The 15,902-nt window shown below is 50.5% G+C and overlaps 1 protein-coding gene across 4 annotated transcripts in view; it reads left to right on the forward strand.

Annotated features, from left to right (window-relative positions):
- Positions 1-15,902, forward strand: part of CEP104 (centrosomal protein 104) — a 120,843-nt gene that overhangs the window by 25,824 nt on the left and 79,117 nt on the right. For all 4 annotated transcript variants that reach the window (XM_073561805.1, XM_073561803.1, XM_073561801.1 and 1 more), the window contains exons 9-11: positions 10,928-11,179; positions 12,124-12,327; positions 12,424-12,591. In XM_073561805.1, the coding sequence (XP_073417906.1) occupies positions 10,928-11,179; positions 12,124-12,327; positions 12,424-12,591 (624 nt within the window). The remainder of the gene's footprint in view (positions 1-10,927; positions 11,180-12,123; positions 12,328-12,423; positions 12,592-15,902) is intronic.

Raw genomic sequence — 15,902 nt, forward strand, 5'->3', positions numbered from 1 at the left:
GTCCCTCGGGTACTGGTCCGAAGTTGAGACCCCCCCTCCTTCCCCAACCCCCTTCAGGGTCTTGGTTGAGGTTGAGGCAAGGATGAAGACCCCCTGACGGTGACAGACGCACCCTCCCTAATCCCCCGCAGGGGGCATTAGGTTGAGACGCCGCAGGTAGGGTCGGAGTACAGACAACATTCTGCACCAGGGACCCCAGACCAGCTGTGGGATCCTGCTGGGGCCGGGGGAGGGTGCAGGCAGACGTGGCACAGCAGAGACAGGGCTTTCTGCCCCCCTGCCTCTGCAGCAGCAGTGGCTCCATGGCGCTCCAGGGACCCCCCACACAGGAACCGCTAGCCCTGCTGCCCCCACCGCTAGCCAGTCGCCCATTCCGGGGGGGTCCGGTGCAAATCCGACCCCCTCCCGGACTACCGCGCCGCTCTGGAGCCCTCCTGGGCATCAGGCCTCTAATTTAGACCGGCCTAGCCGAAGCCGCCGCCTTTTCCCCGCCCCCCGGCCCGCCCCTGGATGACGAAAATGACACTGCAGTGTCATAGAAGGGGCGGATCGAGGCAGGAAGGGCGCGCTTTTACATAGCTCAGCGCGCCCTTTTCCAGCTCTCCGCCCCCTTCCCTCTCCACCTCAGAATCCGGTGGCCATCTTGCTGCACCTGGAGGAAGGCAGCACAGAGTCTCCGAGGGGCACAGGACGTGGGGCTTATCAGCGCTGGACCTAAGGGGAGCACCGGTGGGGTAAGATCACAGCTGGGTCCTTGGTACTCAGCTGTGAATTCCTATACCATATAGCGCTCTCCTACTCCTTTTTTCTCTGCGTAGATACCCCTGTAGGGCCTCTATTAATCAGCCTAGGTACTATGTCGAGCTCAAAGAAAAGAACCAGGCAAGACTGCTTTTATGCAGTCTGCACAGCCTGCAAGGTCACTCTCCCCAGCGGCAGCACGTATCCGCACTGCAGGGACTGTACCCAAAAAACCGGAGCAGAACCCCAAGAAGTCCCTACCAACGCTTCTGCGACTGCTACTGTGCCGGAATGGGCAACTCAGATGTCGCAGTCTATAACACAGTCTATAGATAACCTGACCTCCACACTACTGCAGGGTCATGTCTCGGCTATGAACGTTACCCAGCAAAGGGACGTCCGGTCTCACGTACAGGGCGCTTCCGACTGTTCGAGGCGTAAGCGGACCCACAGGTCGCGTTCATCTGCGTCCTCACATAGCAATAGGCCTTCCCCCTCCAGGGAGAGACACAGTGGCTCCAGGTCACCGAGGCCGTCCCCTGATAGGGAAAGACAATGCGGATTTCCACAATCCCAGACCAGGGAAAACCTCCGCTCTAGTTCGCCCGCTAGGGAGCTCCTTAGCGATGCGCAAGACTCAGAGGGCATATGTGACTCCAACTCAGATAACGAAACAGACCGCTCTGCTCCCTTGTCCCCCTAGCAATACTGCGATAGTTGAGGATATCGTCTCTTCCATCCTTCGGGTGCTGGACATTTCAGATCCAACCCCGGATGCACCAGAACACAAGATTTCCTTTGAAAGTGTTCAGAAACCATCGAAGGTCTTCCCTAATCACCCTGAATTTCAAAAAATCCTTTCTAAGCATTTTTCGCAGCCTGAGAAAAAAATTCGCCAATGGCTAATATTTGGAAGCAAAGTACCCCTTCCCACAGAAAGACACCAAGGATTGGACAGATCGCCTGAAGTGGACCCTCCAGTCTCTAGACTAGCAGCACAAACGCTTCTCTCGCTGCCAGACAGTTCAACCCTCAAGGACACAGCAGAACAGACAGGTTGAACGCATGGCTCGTTTAATCTTTGAAGCGGCAGGTGCCTCTCTGGCTCCCGCATTTGCTTCAGTTTGGGCAACCAAGGCCATCATGGCCTGGGCTGGTCTCTTGCAAAAGGGCCTTCAAGCCTCAAATCCTCAGCTGGCGGACCATGCGGTGTAAATTGTAGTGGTGGCAGATTACATGGTCCATGCAGCGTTGGACTCTGCAAGAGGGGTAGCGGCAATAGCATCAAACGCCATCACAATACGGCGTATTCTCTGGCTAAGAGAATGGAAATCGGATGCGGCCTCAAAAAAGTCCCTAACAAATCTCCCGTACTTCAGTGGCCGTCTTTTCGGTGAAAAGCTGGATACAATGATATCCAATGCTACTGGGAGCAAAAGTACTTCCTTCCCTTAACTAAGACCAAAACGCACGTTTAAAAGACGTAATCAATCTCGTTTCCGATCCTTTCGGAATTCTTCAGGCTGGTCCGACTCACGCCCAGCACAAAACCGTAGTCGTTCCCCCCCGCAGGGACAACACACGTGCGGCACAGAGGCCGGACAGGAACTGGCAGTCAAAGGCAAGCCAAGCGAAATCTAAAGGAGGAAAACCTCAGATTTTTCCCTCATCTTGACTCATGCCCTCCGGAAGACACCCCACTTGTAGGCGGACGACTGCTACTCTTTCAGCAGGTCTGGCTGCCTATTACAGACGACAAGTGGGTCAAGGAAATAGTGTCTTCAGGATACAAAATCGAGTTTACTACCAGCCCACCGCACAGGTTTCTTCCCTCTGTCCCTCCAAAATCCCCGCTCAAAGCTCAGGCCTTCCGTCAAGCGGTTTCTTCCCTCCGGCAAGCAGGAGTCATAGTGCCGGTCCCAGCAGAAGAGCGCATCCGAGGGTTCTACTCCAACCTGTTCGTGGTGCCCAAGAAAGGAGGCAGCGTCCGACCCATACTAGACCTCAAGCAGCTCAACAAGTATGTTCGAGTTCGTCACTTTCGCATGGAATCCCTCCGGTCAATCGTTGCGTCCATGGAAAAAGGAGAATATCTCGCCTCCATAGACATACAGGACGCATACCTGCATATACCGATTGCTCCCGCCCATCAGAGGTTCCTCAGATTCGCAATCGACCAAGACCATTACCAGTTTGTGGCCCTCCCGTTCGGTCTCGCCACGGCTCCCAGAACATTTACAAAGGTCATGGCAGCTACCATGGACGTTCTGCACTCCAGAGGCATAGTAGTCATTCCATACCTGTACGACCTTCTCATCAAGGCCCCCACCCTCAAGGACTGCGAGGTCAACATCTCGTTCACGATCGACACTCTGAGGCGCCTGGGGTGGTTAGTCAATTTACAGAAGTCCTCGACTACCCCGAGTCAGTCTCTGACCTTCCTGGGGATGTTATTCGACACCTCCAAGGGTCTGGTGATTCTCTCCAGAGACAAGGCACTGGCTCTCCATCTAGGAGTTCACACACTCCTCCACAAGTCCCCCAGATCTCTCCGGTATGCCATGAGAGTACTTGGCAGGATGGCAGCAGCAATGGAGGCGGTACCGTTTGCCCAGTTTCACCTCCGACCCCTTCAACTTGCCATCCTCAAGTCCTGGGACAGGAATCCGTTCTCCCTCGACAGGGAGTTCCGGTTATCAGCAAAAACCAGGAGGTCCCTGCACTGGTGGCTCGAGCCAACCTCGCTTGCAAGGGGAAAATCCTTTCTCTCCGGTCAATGGAAGGTTTTGACCACCGACGCAAGCTTTATAGGTTGGGGCGAGGTGCACCTGCATCACAGAGCGCAAGGCAGGTGGTCACCAATGGAAGCGACCATGCCCATCAACATCCTGAAAATTCGGGCCATCTTCCTTGCGTTGAAAGCCTTCCATCACTTGCTAGCAGACTCTCATATCAGAGTCCAGTCGGGCAATGCCACGGCAGTGGCATACGTGAACCATCAAGGCGGCACCCGCAGCATCCAGGCGATGACCGAAGTAACACGTATCCTACAATGGGCGGAGAATGCGAGGTCGGTACTCTCTGCGGTCCACATTCCGGGTGTGGACAACTGGGAAGCCGACTATCTCAGCCGACAAGGAATGGACTCGGGGGAGTGGTCTCTCCATCCCGAAGTTTTCTGTCAGATCTGTCATCGTTGGGGCACCCCGGACGTGGATCTAATGGCATCCCATCTCAATGCCAAGGTTCCCAATTTCATGGCCAGGACGCACGATCCGCGTTCGCTCGGAGCAGATGCCCTGGTTCAGGACTGGACCCAGTTCCAGCTTCTGTACATTTTTCCACCTCTTCCCCTGATCTCCAGAGTCCTGAGGAAGATCAAGCAAGAGGGAGTTCCCACCATCCTGATCGCTCCAGACTGGTCCAGGCGTACATGGTACGCCGACATCGTGCAACTCACAGCAGACGCTCCCTGGCGTCTCCCCACACGTCCCGACCTTCTGTCACAAGGCCCGTTCTTCCACCAGAACTCAGGAGCTCTCAATTTGATGGCGTGGCCTTTGAGACCTGGTTTTGACCCAAGCAGGTTTTTCACCGGAAGTCGTTAAAACCATGATCAGGGCTCGAAAGCCAACTTCAGCCAGGATTTACTATCGTACCTGGAAGGTTTTCTTCACATGGTGCGAATCTCGTGGGCAGATCCCACTCCCCTATTCTCTTCCAAGGATCCTCGGTTTCCTTCAGTCAGGCCTGGACACCGGGCTATCCCTGGGCTCGCTGAAGAGCCAGGTGTCAGCGCTTTCAGTGCTCTTTCAGAGGCGTATTGCTAACAAGCCGCAAGTGAAGACTTTTCTCCAAGGGGTTTCCCGATTGGTTCCCCCCTACAAACGTCCGTTGGAGACGTGGGACCTCAACCTGGTCTTGACAGCACTACAGTCACCTCCTTTTGAACCCCATAAGGAGGTCTCACTCCTCTTTCTATCACAGAAAGTGGTTTTCCTGGTGGCGATCACCTCGCTACGCAGGGTGTCTGAACTTTCAGCTCTTTCCTGCAGACAACCCTTCTTGGTTTTTCATCAGGACAAGGTGGTTCTACGTACAGTCCCATCCTTCCTTCCGAAGGTTGTGTCCAGCTTCCACCTCAATGAGGAAATCTCACTACCGTCCCTTTGCCCGGCTCCCGTTCATAGGGTGGAGAAGGCTCTGCATACGCTTGACCTTGTCAGGGCATTGCGTCTTTACGTGTCTAGGACTGCTCCTTTCCGGAATTCTGATTCACTTTTCCTTCTTCCAGAAGGCGTTCGCAAGGGCCTACTGGCTTCCAAAGCCACCCTTGCTAGGTGGATCAAGTCCACCATTCAAGAGGCTTACCGCCTCAACAATTCTCTTCCGGCCGGTATCACCACACACACTACGCGGGCGGTAGGGGCCTCTTGGGCCATTCGGCATCAAGCCTCGGCACATCAAGTGTGTAAGGCGGCCACTTGGACTAGCCTGCACACATTTACAAAACACTACCGAGTGCATACCCAGTCCTCAGCGGATGCGAGCCTGGGTAGACGGGTCCTGCAGGCGGCAGTACCCCAAGTCTAGGGGACTGTCAGCACAATATTCGTCCACTGCTTCCCGCCCAGGGACTGCTTTGGGACGTCCCACGGTTCTGTGTCCCCCAATAAGGCGACTGTGTACTCACCGTAAAATCTCTTTCTCTTAGCCTTTAATTGGGGGACACAGCTCCCACCCTGTTGCCCTTGCGGGCCGTTGTTACGGTTGGGTTCTAATATTGTTGTTTGAGCTCGTTTATAGTAGCCTTCTTACAGGCATGGTTATGTTTTTGGTATTTTCCTCCTAATGCTTTTGCACAAAACTGGAGAAGGCTGACGCCGTCCAGGGGTGTATACTGCAGAGGAGGAGACAAAGTTAATCTTTTTCAGATTATGCATAGTGTCGCCTCCTAGTGGACAGCAGCATAACACCCACGGTTCTGTGTCCCCCAATTAAAGGCTAAGAGAAAGAGATTTTACGGTGAGTACACAAAAATCTCCTTTTCGTCTTCCCACTCCCCTTATCCTCTGCCTCAGAGGAGGAATCCTTCCCCCTCTTTGACGACAGAGGTGTCCATTCCCATGTGTTTTTTCTTTTTGTTGTCCTCGTCTCCGGTCTCTGGGCCAGTCCCTCCCTCCAAGGACCTTACATTCCCAGAAGAAGGAGACTTGGCACCCCCTGTAAGCTCCGCCGAAGCCGGAACCTCACTCTCAGCTTCCTCCTCAGAGGTGAGATGTTCTCAATGGCTTGGAACCGGTTAGAAAGATCAACCAGAGTGGAGTCAGTTTTTCCTTCCTTAGGTACCTTGGTCAGAGCGGGAGAAGATGTTTTATCTCCCTTCTTTCTCTTCTTTTTGGTGCCGAGCTTACGCTTGTCCTCTAGCCACTGCCTATTGTCCTCATCCATACTTTCATAATGGGAGGATTCGGAGGCAGTGGCAGTTTCCTCCCTGTGGATCCTCCTAACTTCCTCATCCAACTCATCATCCCTCGGGGCCTCAGCAGCAAGACTGGCATCCAGGAAAGGGGTCACCTCAGTAGCCCGTGGCTCGCCCAGTTCCCTCTCCTGTCTGTGCTTGTCTAGACGCCTCAGCTGTGCAGTCGTCTTTTTATTGCTTTTCTTCCTTGGCCCCTCAGCTCCCTCACCCCTGCTAGTCCCTTCCCCAGCAGAATCAGCCTCACGGCTTTCTCCCACCGGGGTTACAACTGCATTAGCGAAGGAGCGAGGACAAAGGCTGAATGGGTGACCTAAGTCACCACACAGGTGGAACCTAATCTCCAAACAAGATGCAGCAAGATGGCCGATATCCCCACACAAAGCACATTTCTGCAGAGTGCAGTTTGCACTGAAGTGTGTGGGGTCGCCGCACTTGTTACAGAGCTTCGGTTGCCCCTGGTAGAAGACCTGGATACGATCCCTACCCAGGAAGGCAGATGGAATGTGGGCAACCTTACCACCTGAACGCTTAAATTTTACCATAAACGTCCAGGCCCCTGACCAGATACCATACTCTTTATGGTGTTTCTTTGGCATCTACACCACTTCTCCATATCGGCCAAGCTACGTCATTATGTCATAACAAGAAAGCGACTCATTACAAGTCATCACTGTCACTTTCTTGACTTGATTTTGGCGAGACACCACCTGGATGGCAAAGTCTTGCCAGCTGGGCTCATTTTTTGCCAACTCCTAATTTGACCAGAAGAGCTCAAGCCTCTCTGGCCGAACAAAGATGACATCAAACTCAGGCATGGAATAGGGATGCATCAAGGCGTTGATGTCAATAGCCTTGAAGCCCATCTTCAGCAGGAGCTCTACAACCTTAGACCTTGGAGGACACGCACCACTGCCCCTCCACCGAAAACGGACCACATTCCTACGCTCACTACCTGGCCCGGCTGTAGGGAAGGACCACACTGTATTTCCCCCATTTTGCTCTCGGAAGGCCTCGAGGCCATACCTCTCTATCCAGAACGATAGATCAACCTCTCGACCCTCTACCATGCGTGATCTCTCCCCCTTCTTTAGAGCCTCCAGGAGATGCCGCTGCAACCTGCCATCCCCGTAGACGAGGAGGATGCCCTATTTCCCCTGGAGGAGACAGCGGCATAACTCCTGACGGGCTCTGCCACCACCGGGGGGACAACCGGACTAGTGACCACATCAACACCACTATCGCCCACCTCCTCACCCTCCACCAAACCAGCAACCACACCACTAGACAAAGAAATTTCCTCATCCACACCTCCCACCATATTATCTCTTGCTGGACCAGTGACAACAGGGGGTGGCATTTTGACCTTCACATCATCAGAAACAAGGGGCTCGGTCTTCTCCACAGAACTGGAGGCGACCTCACCCCTGGACTTATGGGTGCCCTCCGCATCATCAGTTGGCAATTTTCGTTGCTTCACTAGGCGCCGCTGATCTTTGGCCGCTGTGAGGCGCCGCTGATCCTTTACATCAGGATCTTGCTGACCAGCGGCGCCAGCACAGAATAGGATTTTGGGAGTATTGGAACACCCAGCCCCGACAACCCCCTCACACTGCCACCGCTTCTCAACTAAGCGATCAGCGACAACAGCATTCAGGGGTGCCGAGGCTACCAGAGTTGCCCCAGACACTGGGTCCCTCCCACTGAGAAGCGCACCACAGTATCGTGGCCTGATCGTACTCCCGCAGCCTCTCGGCTGATGCACCTCCTGCTACGTCCCTGCTACTACAAGCAGAGACGGAGCTCTGCGCCTCATTACTGTGCTCTGTACTTTCCCAGTGCCTTTGCACCATATCCACAGCAGAACCCATGCTGGGCTGGGCAATGGGGCTTATACAGCAAGTTGACCCTGCACCTAACTCAGGGGGTACAGGGAGGGGGGCATATACTGTACATAACTTACCACTTCCTGGAGCTTTGGCTTGGTGGTCTTTTCCTTTTTCTTCTGGCCCCCAGGTGCCTCCTCTGGTAAATAATCACCAAGATGGAAGTTCTGAAGGCACACTAGGGACTCCAGTAGCTTAATCTCCCCCATTAGAGCCCCTCCCTGGCCGCTGTTGTCACTGTCATCTCCAGAGCCAGCAGAACTGCGACGAGATGCCAATGTCGCCTGTCCAGCAGGGAGCTTGCTGCACGTGGCCTGCGGATGACTTTGCAGGCTGCCAGGTGGGGTTTTCTGCTGATCATCATCATCATCCACCTGTCTCTCAGGCTGCTGTCCCATCTGCCTTTGCTTTCTGTTATCAGCCATATTCCTGAATCTGTCTTCATTGAGCTGTTTTTCTTTAAATGGTCCACTTTTTTCTCTTATGAAAGCTTTCGTCACCTCCAGCTCATTAATTTCAAGTTTAAGTCTTTTTACCTCCGCCTGGAGTTGGGTCTTAGTTTGGAGGAACCTGCAGCTTTGGCGCTTGTGCAGCGCATCTCCTCCCGGAGCCTCCTGATGATCTTACTCGCCTCTTCATACTCACGGAGGTGGCTCATGACCCGGGAGGCATAGGTAGACACAGACTCGTTAGGTTTCTGCAGCCCCCAACCTTCCTCAGGGAGGTCGGCTTCACCTCCATGAGCATTCAGCTTTCCTCCGGAAGGACTGCCATCTTGCACGCTGCTAGCAGGCTTCTCCATGTTGGAAGCCTTGCGGCTTCTCTGGGTCTCTGCAGACTTGGGGGAAGTAGGAGCCACATTGCTGCAACTCCTGGTGGAGCTTCTCACCCCCGAGTCCTCTGATGTGCAGGCCGGTTGCTGGTTTCTTCTGCCCCCCGCCGGCCTGACCCGGGAAACAGAAGCCTGGGACTTGGCTCCTTCACTCATCCCAGGAAACCCACTCCTCCCTGGGTAAGAGAGAGAGCAGGTCCCTGGGTGGAGAGGTGTTGGATCTCAGAGCTCAGGAACACACAGCAGGATCAGTGTTGATCGCACCCACAATCGCCACAATGAACAGCAGCTGGACAGAGCTGCACTCACTATTCTGGTGGTGTCACTGTGTACATACATTACATTACAAATCCTGTACTGATCCTGAGTTACATCCTGTATTATACTCCAGAGCTGCACTCACTATTCTGCTGGTGGAGTCACTGTGTACATACATTACATTACTTATCCTGTACTGATCCTGAGTTACATCCTGTATTATACTCCAGAGCTGCACTCACTATTCTGCTGGTGCAGTCACTGTGTACATACATTACATTACTTATTCTGTACTGATCCTGAGTTACATCCTGTAGTCTACTCCAGAGCTGCAATCATTATTTTGCTGGTGCAGTCACTGTGTACATACATTACTTATCCTGTATTGATCCTGACTTACATCCTGTAGTCTACTCTAGAGCTCCAATCATTATTCTGCTGGTGCAGTCACTGTGTACATACATTACTTATCCTGTACTGATCCTGACTTACATCCTGTAGTCTACTCCAGAGCTGCACTCACTATTCTGCTGGTGCAGTCACTGTGTACATACATTACATTACTTATCCTGTATTGATCCTGACTTACATCCTGTAGTCTACTCCAGAGCTGCACTCACTATTCTGCTGGTGCAGTCACTGTGTACATACATTACATTACTTATCCTGTATTGATCCTGACTTACATCCTGTAGTCTACTCCAGAGCTGCAATCATTATTCTGCTGGTGCAGTCACTGTGTACATACATTATATTACTTATCCTGTACTGATCCTGACTTACATCCTGTAGTCTACTCCAGAGCTGCACTCACTATTCTGCTGGTGCAGTCACTGTGTACATACATTACAGTACTGATCCTGAGTTACATCCTGTATTATACTCCTGAGCTGCACTCACTATTCTGCTGGTGCAGTCACTGTGTACATACATTACATTACTGATCTTGAGTTACATCCTGTATTATACTCCAGAGCTGCACTCACTATTCTGCTGGTGCAGTCACTGTGTACATACATTACATTACTTATCCTGTACTGATCCTGAGTTACATCCTGTATTATACCCCAGAGCTGCACTCACTATTCTGCTGGTGCAGTCACTGCGTGCATACATTACATTACTGATCCTGTACTGATCCTGAGTTACATCCTGTATTATACTCCTGAGCTGCACTCACTATTCTGCTGGTGCAGTCACTGTGTACATACATTACATTACTGATCCTGCACTGATCCTGAGTTACATCCTGTAGTCTACTCCAGAGCTGCACTCACTATTCTGCTGGTGCAGTCACTGTGTACATACATTACATTACTGATCCTATACAGATCCTGAGTTACATCCTGTATTATACTCCAGAGCTGCACTCACTATTCTGCTGGTGCAGTCACTGTGTACATACATTACATTACTGATCCTGTACTGATCCTGACTTACATCCTGTAGTCTACTCCAGCGCTGCACTCCCAGGTCTCTTGTGCACTCTAGGCAGCGGTAACAATCTCATTGCCTTGCCATCAGTTGCGCCTCCTACAAGTTAGCAGCTTTACTGTACTGCAGGGACTGTCTTTAAGTCCACCATGTGCAAGTGTCAGGACTTTCATCTCTGTGTGTTGAGAACTGATGGGTAATGAAGAGATGACCCCATTTGTCCTGTGATTACTTCTGTCCAGAATTTCTCATATTGTGTATCTAACTGATGTATTTAATGTTTCTGATCACCATAAGATGCGCAGCGCTCCTGAGACGTCTCTGTACCCACTGGAGCAGTCATCCATTCCTCAGCCTACCCAGCAGTACAAAGCAGCAACCTCACCACAACCAGACAAGGAGCGAAGGACCGAGAAAAAGATTAAAAAGGAGCGGCGAGAGGTGCCAGAAAAACTACCCAAAATCACCTCTCCTAAGCCAGTGCCCCAGCACCGTTCTCCCTCTCCTCCTCCAGCTCCAGTACCAGCTGCAACTGTTCCTGGCATCAATGTAAGTGCCTTAAAGAAGTTTTCACAGTATGGGAAGTTATTGTCTACCGACAAGATAACGTGCTGATCACAGGGATCTCCAGCCCATCTTAATGGAGCAAAAAAAACGTATAAGAATTACCTGCATATGTCAGGCAATCTCTGCATTTTTTTTTTACTGTCTAACAGCCGGAAATCATGCAGGCGGGGACTCTAACACCCGCGATACTCTGTGTATACCCCAGCACCCGATGCAAACAATAAAGACATCTTAAAAAAAAAACAAAAAAAAAAACATTATGGTCACTGAAAAAAAAGTGTTCTAACATTTCCATTTGCGAACTCCTTTCAGGAACCTATAATCATATCCACATCATCTGTACTGACGATACTGTATATAGAGGTACTGGGTGCAGAGATCATTAATTGGCATGGTGCTGATAATGGGTAGAGGGGTCCATGATCATTAGGCTCAAGCAGCAATGGGAACATGTTAAAACATAACTTTTACTGTACAATTAAAAACATGGTAAGAAAAAAATATTAAGGATCCATAATCTTAAGCGTTTCTTGTCATCAACCTTTATTCACAGCATTGCAAAAGGGGAAATGATAAATATATGATCACTGGGGGTCCGACTGGCAGGTCTCATCGATTTAGAGTCTGGGGACCCTAAAGTGTCCTGTACGTAGCAAATAATGGTTCTCATGTGTTACCTCCATTCTGTCCACTTTTATGAGACTGATGGAAATGGTCGTTCCGTTAGTCCATAGGAGTGAATGAAGCAACAGTAATGAAGGCGTACTACCCCTCCTAAACACATGAGATTATGGGATCCCCGTTCTCTACACCAATAGGGGTTTCATCAGTCAAACCAACAACGATAATGTTCTTATCTACCCTGGGGATAAGTGATCACTGTATTTAGAAGCCATGTTTTATTTTTTATTTTTATTTTTTTTAAGGTTGATACTTTACCCTACGACGAGCGACCTCTTCCGGCTCAGCGGAAGCAGAAGGATGATGCATTTCCGTATCTGGAGCCAGACATTAATGAGGATTTCACTGGGGATACCCCCAGAAGCCGGATTACTGGTGAGCCAGAGCCACTTACCGAGAAAGCCATGAGAGAGGCCGGATTTGCCATTGAGGTTTTCGGTGAGGCTTTGGTAAGCATCGGCCTATGAAAAAACTGCTCATAAATGAGGTACGAAAGATTTCTGCATTCGATTAAATAATTTCTTTTTTATCTGTTAATGTCTTAGGTTGCTGGAGCTTATTCTAAGACTTGGTCGTACAGAGAAGATGCCTTAGTTGCTGTGTATAAGAAGCTGTCAGACATTCCCACAACTACCTCCAAAGACGACTTAAAGAATATGCTGAGGGCGGCTGTGTTCCTTATCCGAAGAGCCATCAAAGACAAAGTGTCTGCAGTAAGTAAAGGCCCTGTCAAACTAAGCGATATCGCTAGCAACATCGCTGTAACGTCATTGGTTTTGTGACGCAGCAGCGATATTGCTAGCGATATCGCTATGTGTGATACTTACCTCTGACCGGCTCCCACGCTGATTATCGCTGATCGCGCGAGAACGGCCTGGGCCGTTTCTCGTCGTCAGCTTCCTGCGGCAGTGACGCGTGCACGCGGGCGGGAGGACGTCAGGATCGCCTCGTCTGACAGGTAAGTAGCGACCCCCAACCGCTGCTTTGTCGCTGGTGAGATCTGCCTGTGTGGCAGCTCCCTAGCGACCACTTAGCGATGCACCAGCGATCCATATCGTTGTCGGGATCACTGGTGCATCGCTAAGTGTGACAGTACCTTACCTGTACAGTATTCACAAGCAACTTAGACACGCTTACAAATGACATAAAAGAGGATCCAAATGGTCAAATAGCAAATTTGAAAGGAGCGAGCGTGCATGCATTTGAAGAAAATTGCCACATTAGAGGAAATGGTAAGATAAAAAAAAAATGTAACTTATAGTTACTCTATCTGGTAAGTCAATTTCCTCTGTTCCCATGCTCACCTTTGCTTTTTACACCAGTGATTTGCTGCAGTGATCACGTATTGTGTACACCACTGACACCAGCGACTTGCTGCAGTGGTCTTGTTTTGTACACCACTGTCACCAGTGATTGGCTGCGGCTATCATTTGTTGTACACCTCTGACACCAGTGATTGGTTGCAGCAGTCTTGTGTTGTACAACTTTGAAATTGGTGATTGGCTGCACACTCTTGTTATACACCTGACATCGTGATTGGTTACAGCGGTCATATGTTGTACACCTCTGACTAGTGATTGGTTGCATTGGTCTTGAGTTATATATACCTCTGACCCTCTGACACCAGTGAATAGTTGCATTGGTCATGTAGGTAGATTTCATCATGGCAAGGTAATCGTAGACTAGTGGGTAGCACCAGACCAATGGCAGGTGAGATGTAGGTTTTTTGTTTTTACCTTTTCCTTTACTTAAGCAATGTACTTCAATCTTAAAGAAGCCATTTAACAAAAATACTGTGCCAGATCCACACTGCGGTGGGTGACATGTTATTTCTGACCCCCCAGGACCACTTTTTTCACATTACCTTGGTAAATACATGTGGTTAGACCCCTTTCCCGATACGTCTCCCTGTACTTCCCCTGTGTCCGGCTCAGTCACCCCCCCAGCAGAAGGTATCACTGGGGTTCTGTGCTCGCACAGGTCTAGAGTTAATATGACCCATATGTTACATGCTCTGGAGCTAGTTTCTGAGCCTCTGCGGCCATCAGGTTAAATGCTATCTGTTAAAATCAACCACACTTGGGTTTTTTTGGAATAGAAGCTGAAATTGGAAATGAAAATAATATTCCTACTACCAAGACGGTTCCAGCTTTTATGAAAATGTACAATGCTAAACTCGACAGTTCGGTTCTTTTTTACTATATGTAATTTATCAGATATAGTTCCAGCACCGTCTGCCGTATCTAGGCTGCAGAATTAATAATTTCAGCTCCTGTTTTCCAGCTACATCACTTTTTAATCAGTGCGAGCTGCTGTAACCTGCAGCAAGCAGCCTGTACTCGGTGGGTGGGCGGCCACTGGAATTCTCACATCCCTGCCACTCTTGGCTCTGTGGCCGCGGGCAGATCTGTGACTATTATGAAGCTGATGTCTAAGCAGTTTTCTAATAGTTGGTTAAAATTGGAGCTCCAGGCTGGTTCTAGCACATGACAAGCCACATGCTCGCAGCTTGGTCACGTGGGCGCCCTGTGTGTCTGGAGCGGCAATGTCTTCTCCAACAGGATTCCTTGTGACTTTGCAATTGTTAAAAAATCCCTGAGTGTTTGATTGTGGAGCGCAGGTGAGTATATCATCCTGCAGGCACCGTGGCACAGATCCCCATTCTTAGGCAACGTGCATTAAGGACAAAGGTTAAGGTCACACTTATCTGTTCATGTGTCTTACATCGTTAATTCTATTTTCCTCCATCAAAGCCTTTACATCAGATAACTGGATTACTTTGAAATGTCACAAAATATTTGGGCAATAAGGACTTGCACAAAAATTTTGCGGCTTTTGGCATTTTCACGACGGTTTCAATCGGTTTTGCCAAAATGGGTAAGCTGGGACGGGATGTGGCCATGCCCGCCCGTCAATTTCATCAAAAGTGACAACACATCTCACTGGGCTGACATTTTCGGCACAGAAGCACACTCCACTCAGACATTGTGCCGAGTTCATGAAGTGGCGTGCACCTTATAATGAACTTTGCGCCTTTTACTCCATCATGAGTGAAGTAGTGCCAGCATGCTCTACGCCAGTCTTAATGAATTGGCCCCTGTCTATGAAGTGGCATGTGAAGGACAAGTTACTGTATTATGGTACGATCAGAGTGTTTTCTCAATCAGATTTTGGGGCTTCCACTTCCTATGGCTTTAATTGGGAAGCCCACATTTCTGTTCTTACAGCTGCGTCTTTTTACAGAGCTGAAAGCCATTTTCTCCTACGCCTCATTGGGGGACACAGAGACAGTGTGTGTTATGCTGCTGCCACTAGGAGGACACTAAGTAAACCAGAAAAAAGTTATCTCCTCCCCTGCAGTATACACCCTCTCGCTGGCTGATATTTCTCCAGCTCATGCTTAGTGTCTGTAGGAGGCACTTGGGTCTGGTTTCAGACCCCACCGTTTTTATTTTATTTTTAAATTTTCTGTAAATTTTTATTTTTTAGTTAACGGAGTGAAGGGGGCGACGGTTCCTTTCTACGGCCCGCTCTCCCCCGAACCAACAACAGGCAAGCACGCGGAGTATACCTCCTCGTACACTTTCCTGCAACATTTGGGGCTGATTCCTCTGACAATAATGGCGAAAGTTCCGGTAATCCACGGATATAAGGGCAGGCGCATGGAATGGAGAAGACTGGACAGCGCTTCCGAAGGCCCTGAATCAGCCCCATAGCTCTTCATCCCCCTACCATAGGGAGGATTGATTGAGCATGCCCCTTTAAGAACTCCTAAAGCTCTGCTACATCAGCCACAGGAGGTTGAGAGCCTGCATCGATGGCCTGGACAGCGCTGAGCACTGGAGTTGAGGTATGGGGTCGGGTCCTGGCCCCCGGGAGAAGCGCTGACTTGGTGTCAGCGGCGGTGCACCGGCCCCTCATCGCGGCCCCCCTCGGCACTACCGCGGGTAGCCCGAAACATTTAGTCCCCGGCTTTTCCAATTTCAATAGCGCCGCCCGCCCCGCCCCCGGCGCCTACCGCGGG

The sequence above is a fragment of the Dendrobates tinctorius genome, unplaced genomic scaffold (genome assembly GCF_039654945.1).
Source record: "Dendrobates tinctorius isolate UK_male_01 unplaced genomic scaffold, ASM3965494v1 ptg000326l, whole genome shotgun sequence".
NCBI lineage: Eukaryota > Metazoa > Chordata > Amphibia > Anura > Dendrobatidae > Dendrobates > Dendrobates tinctorius.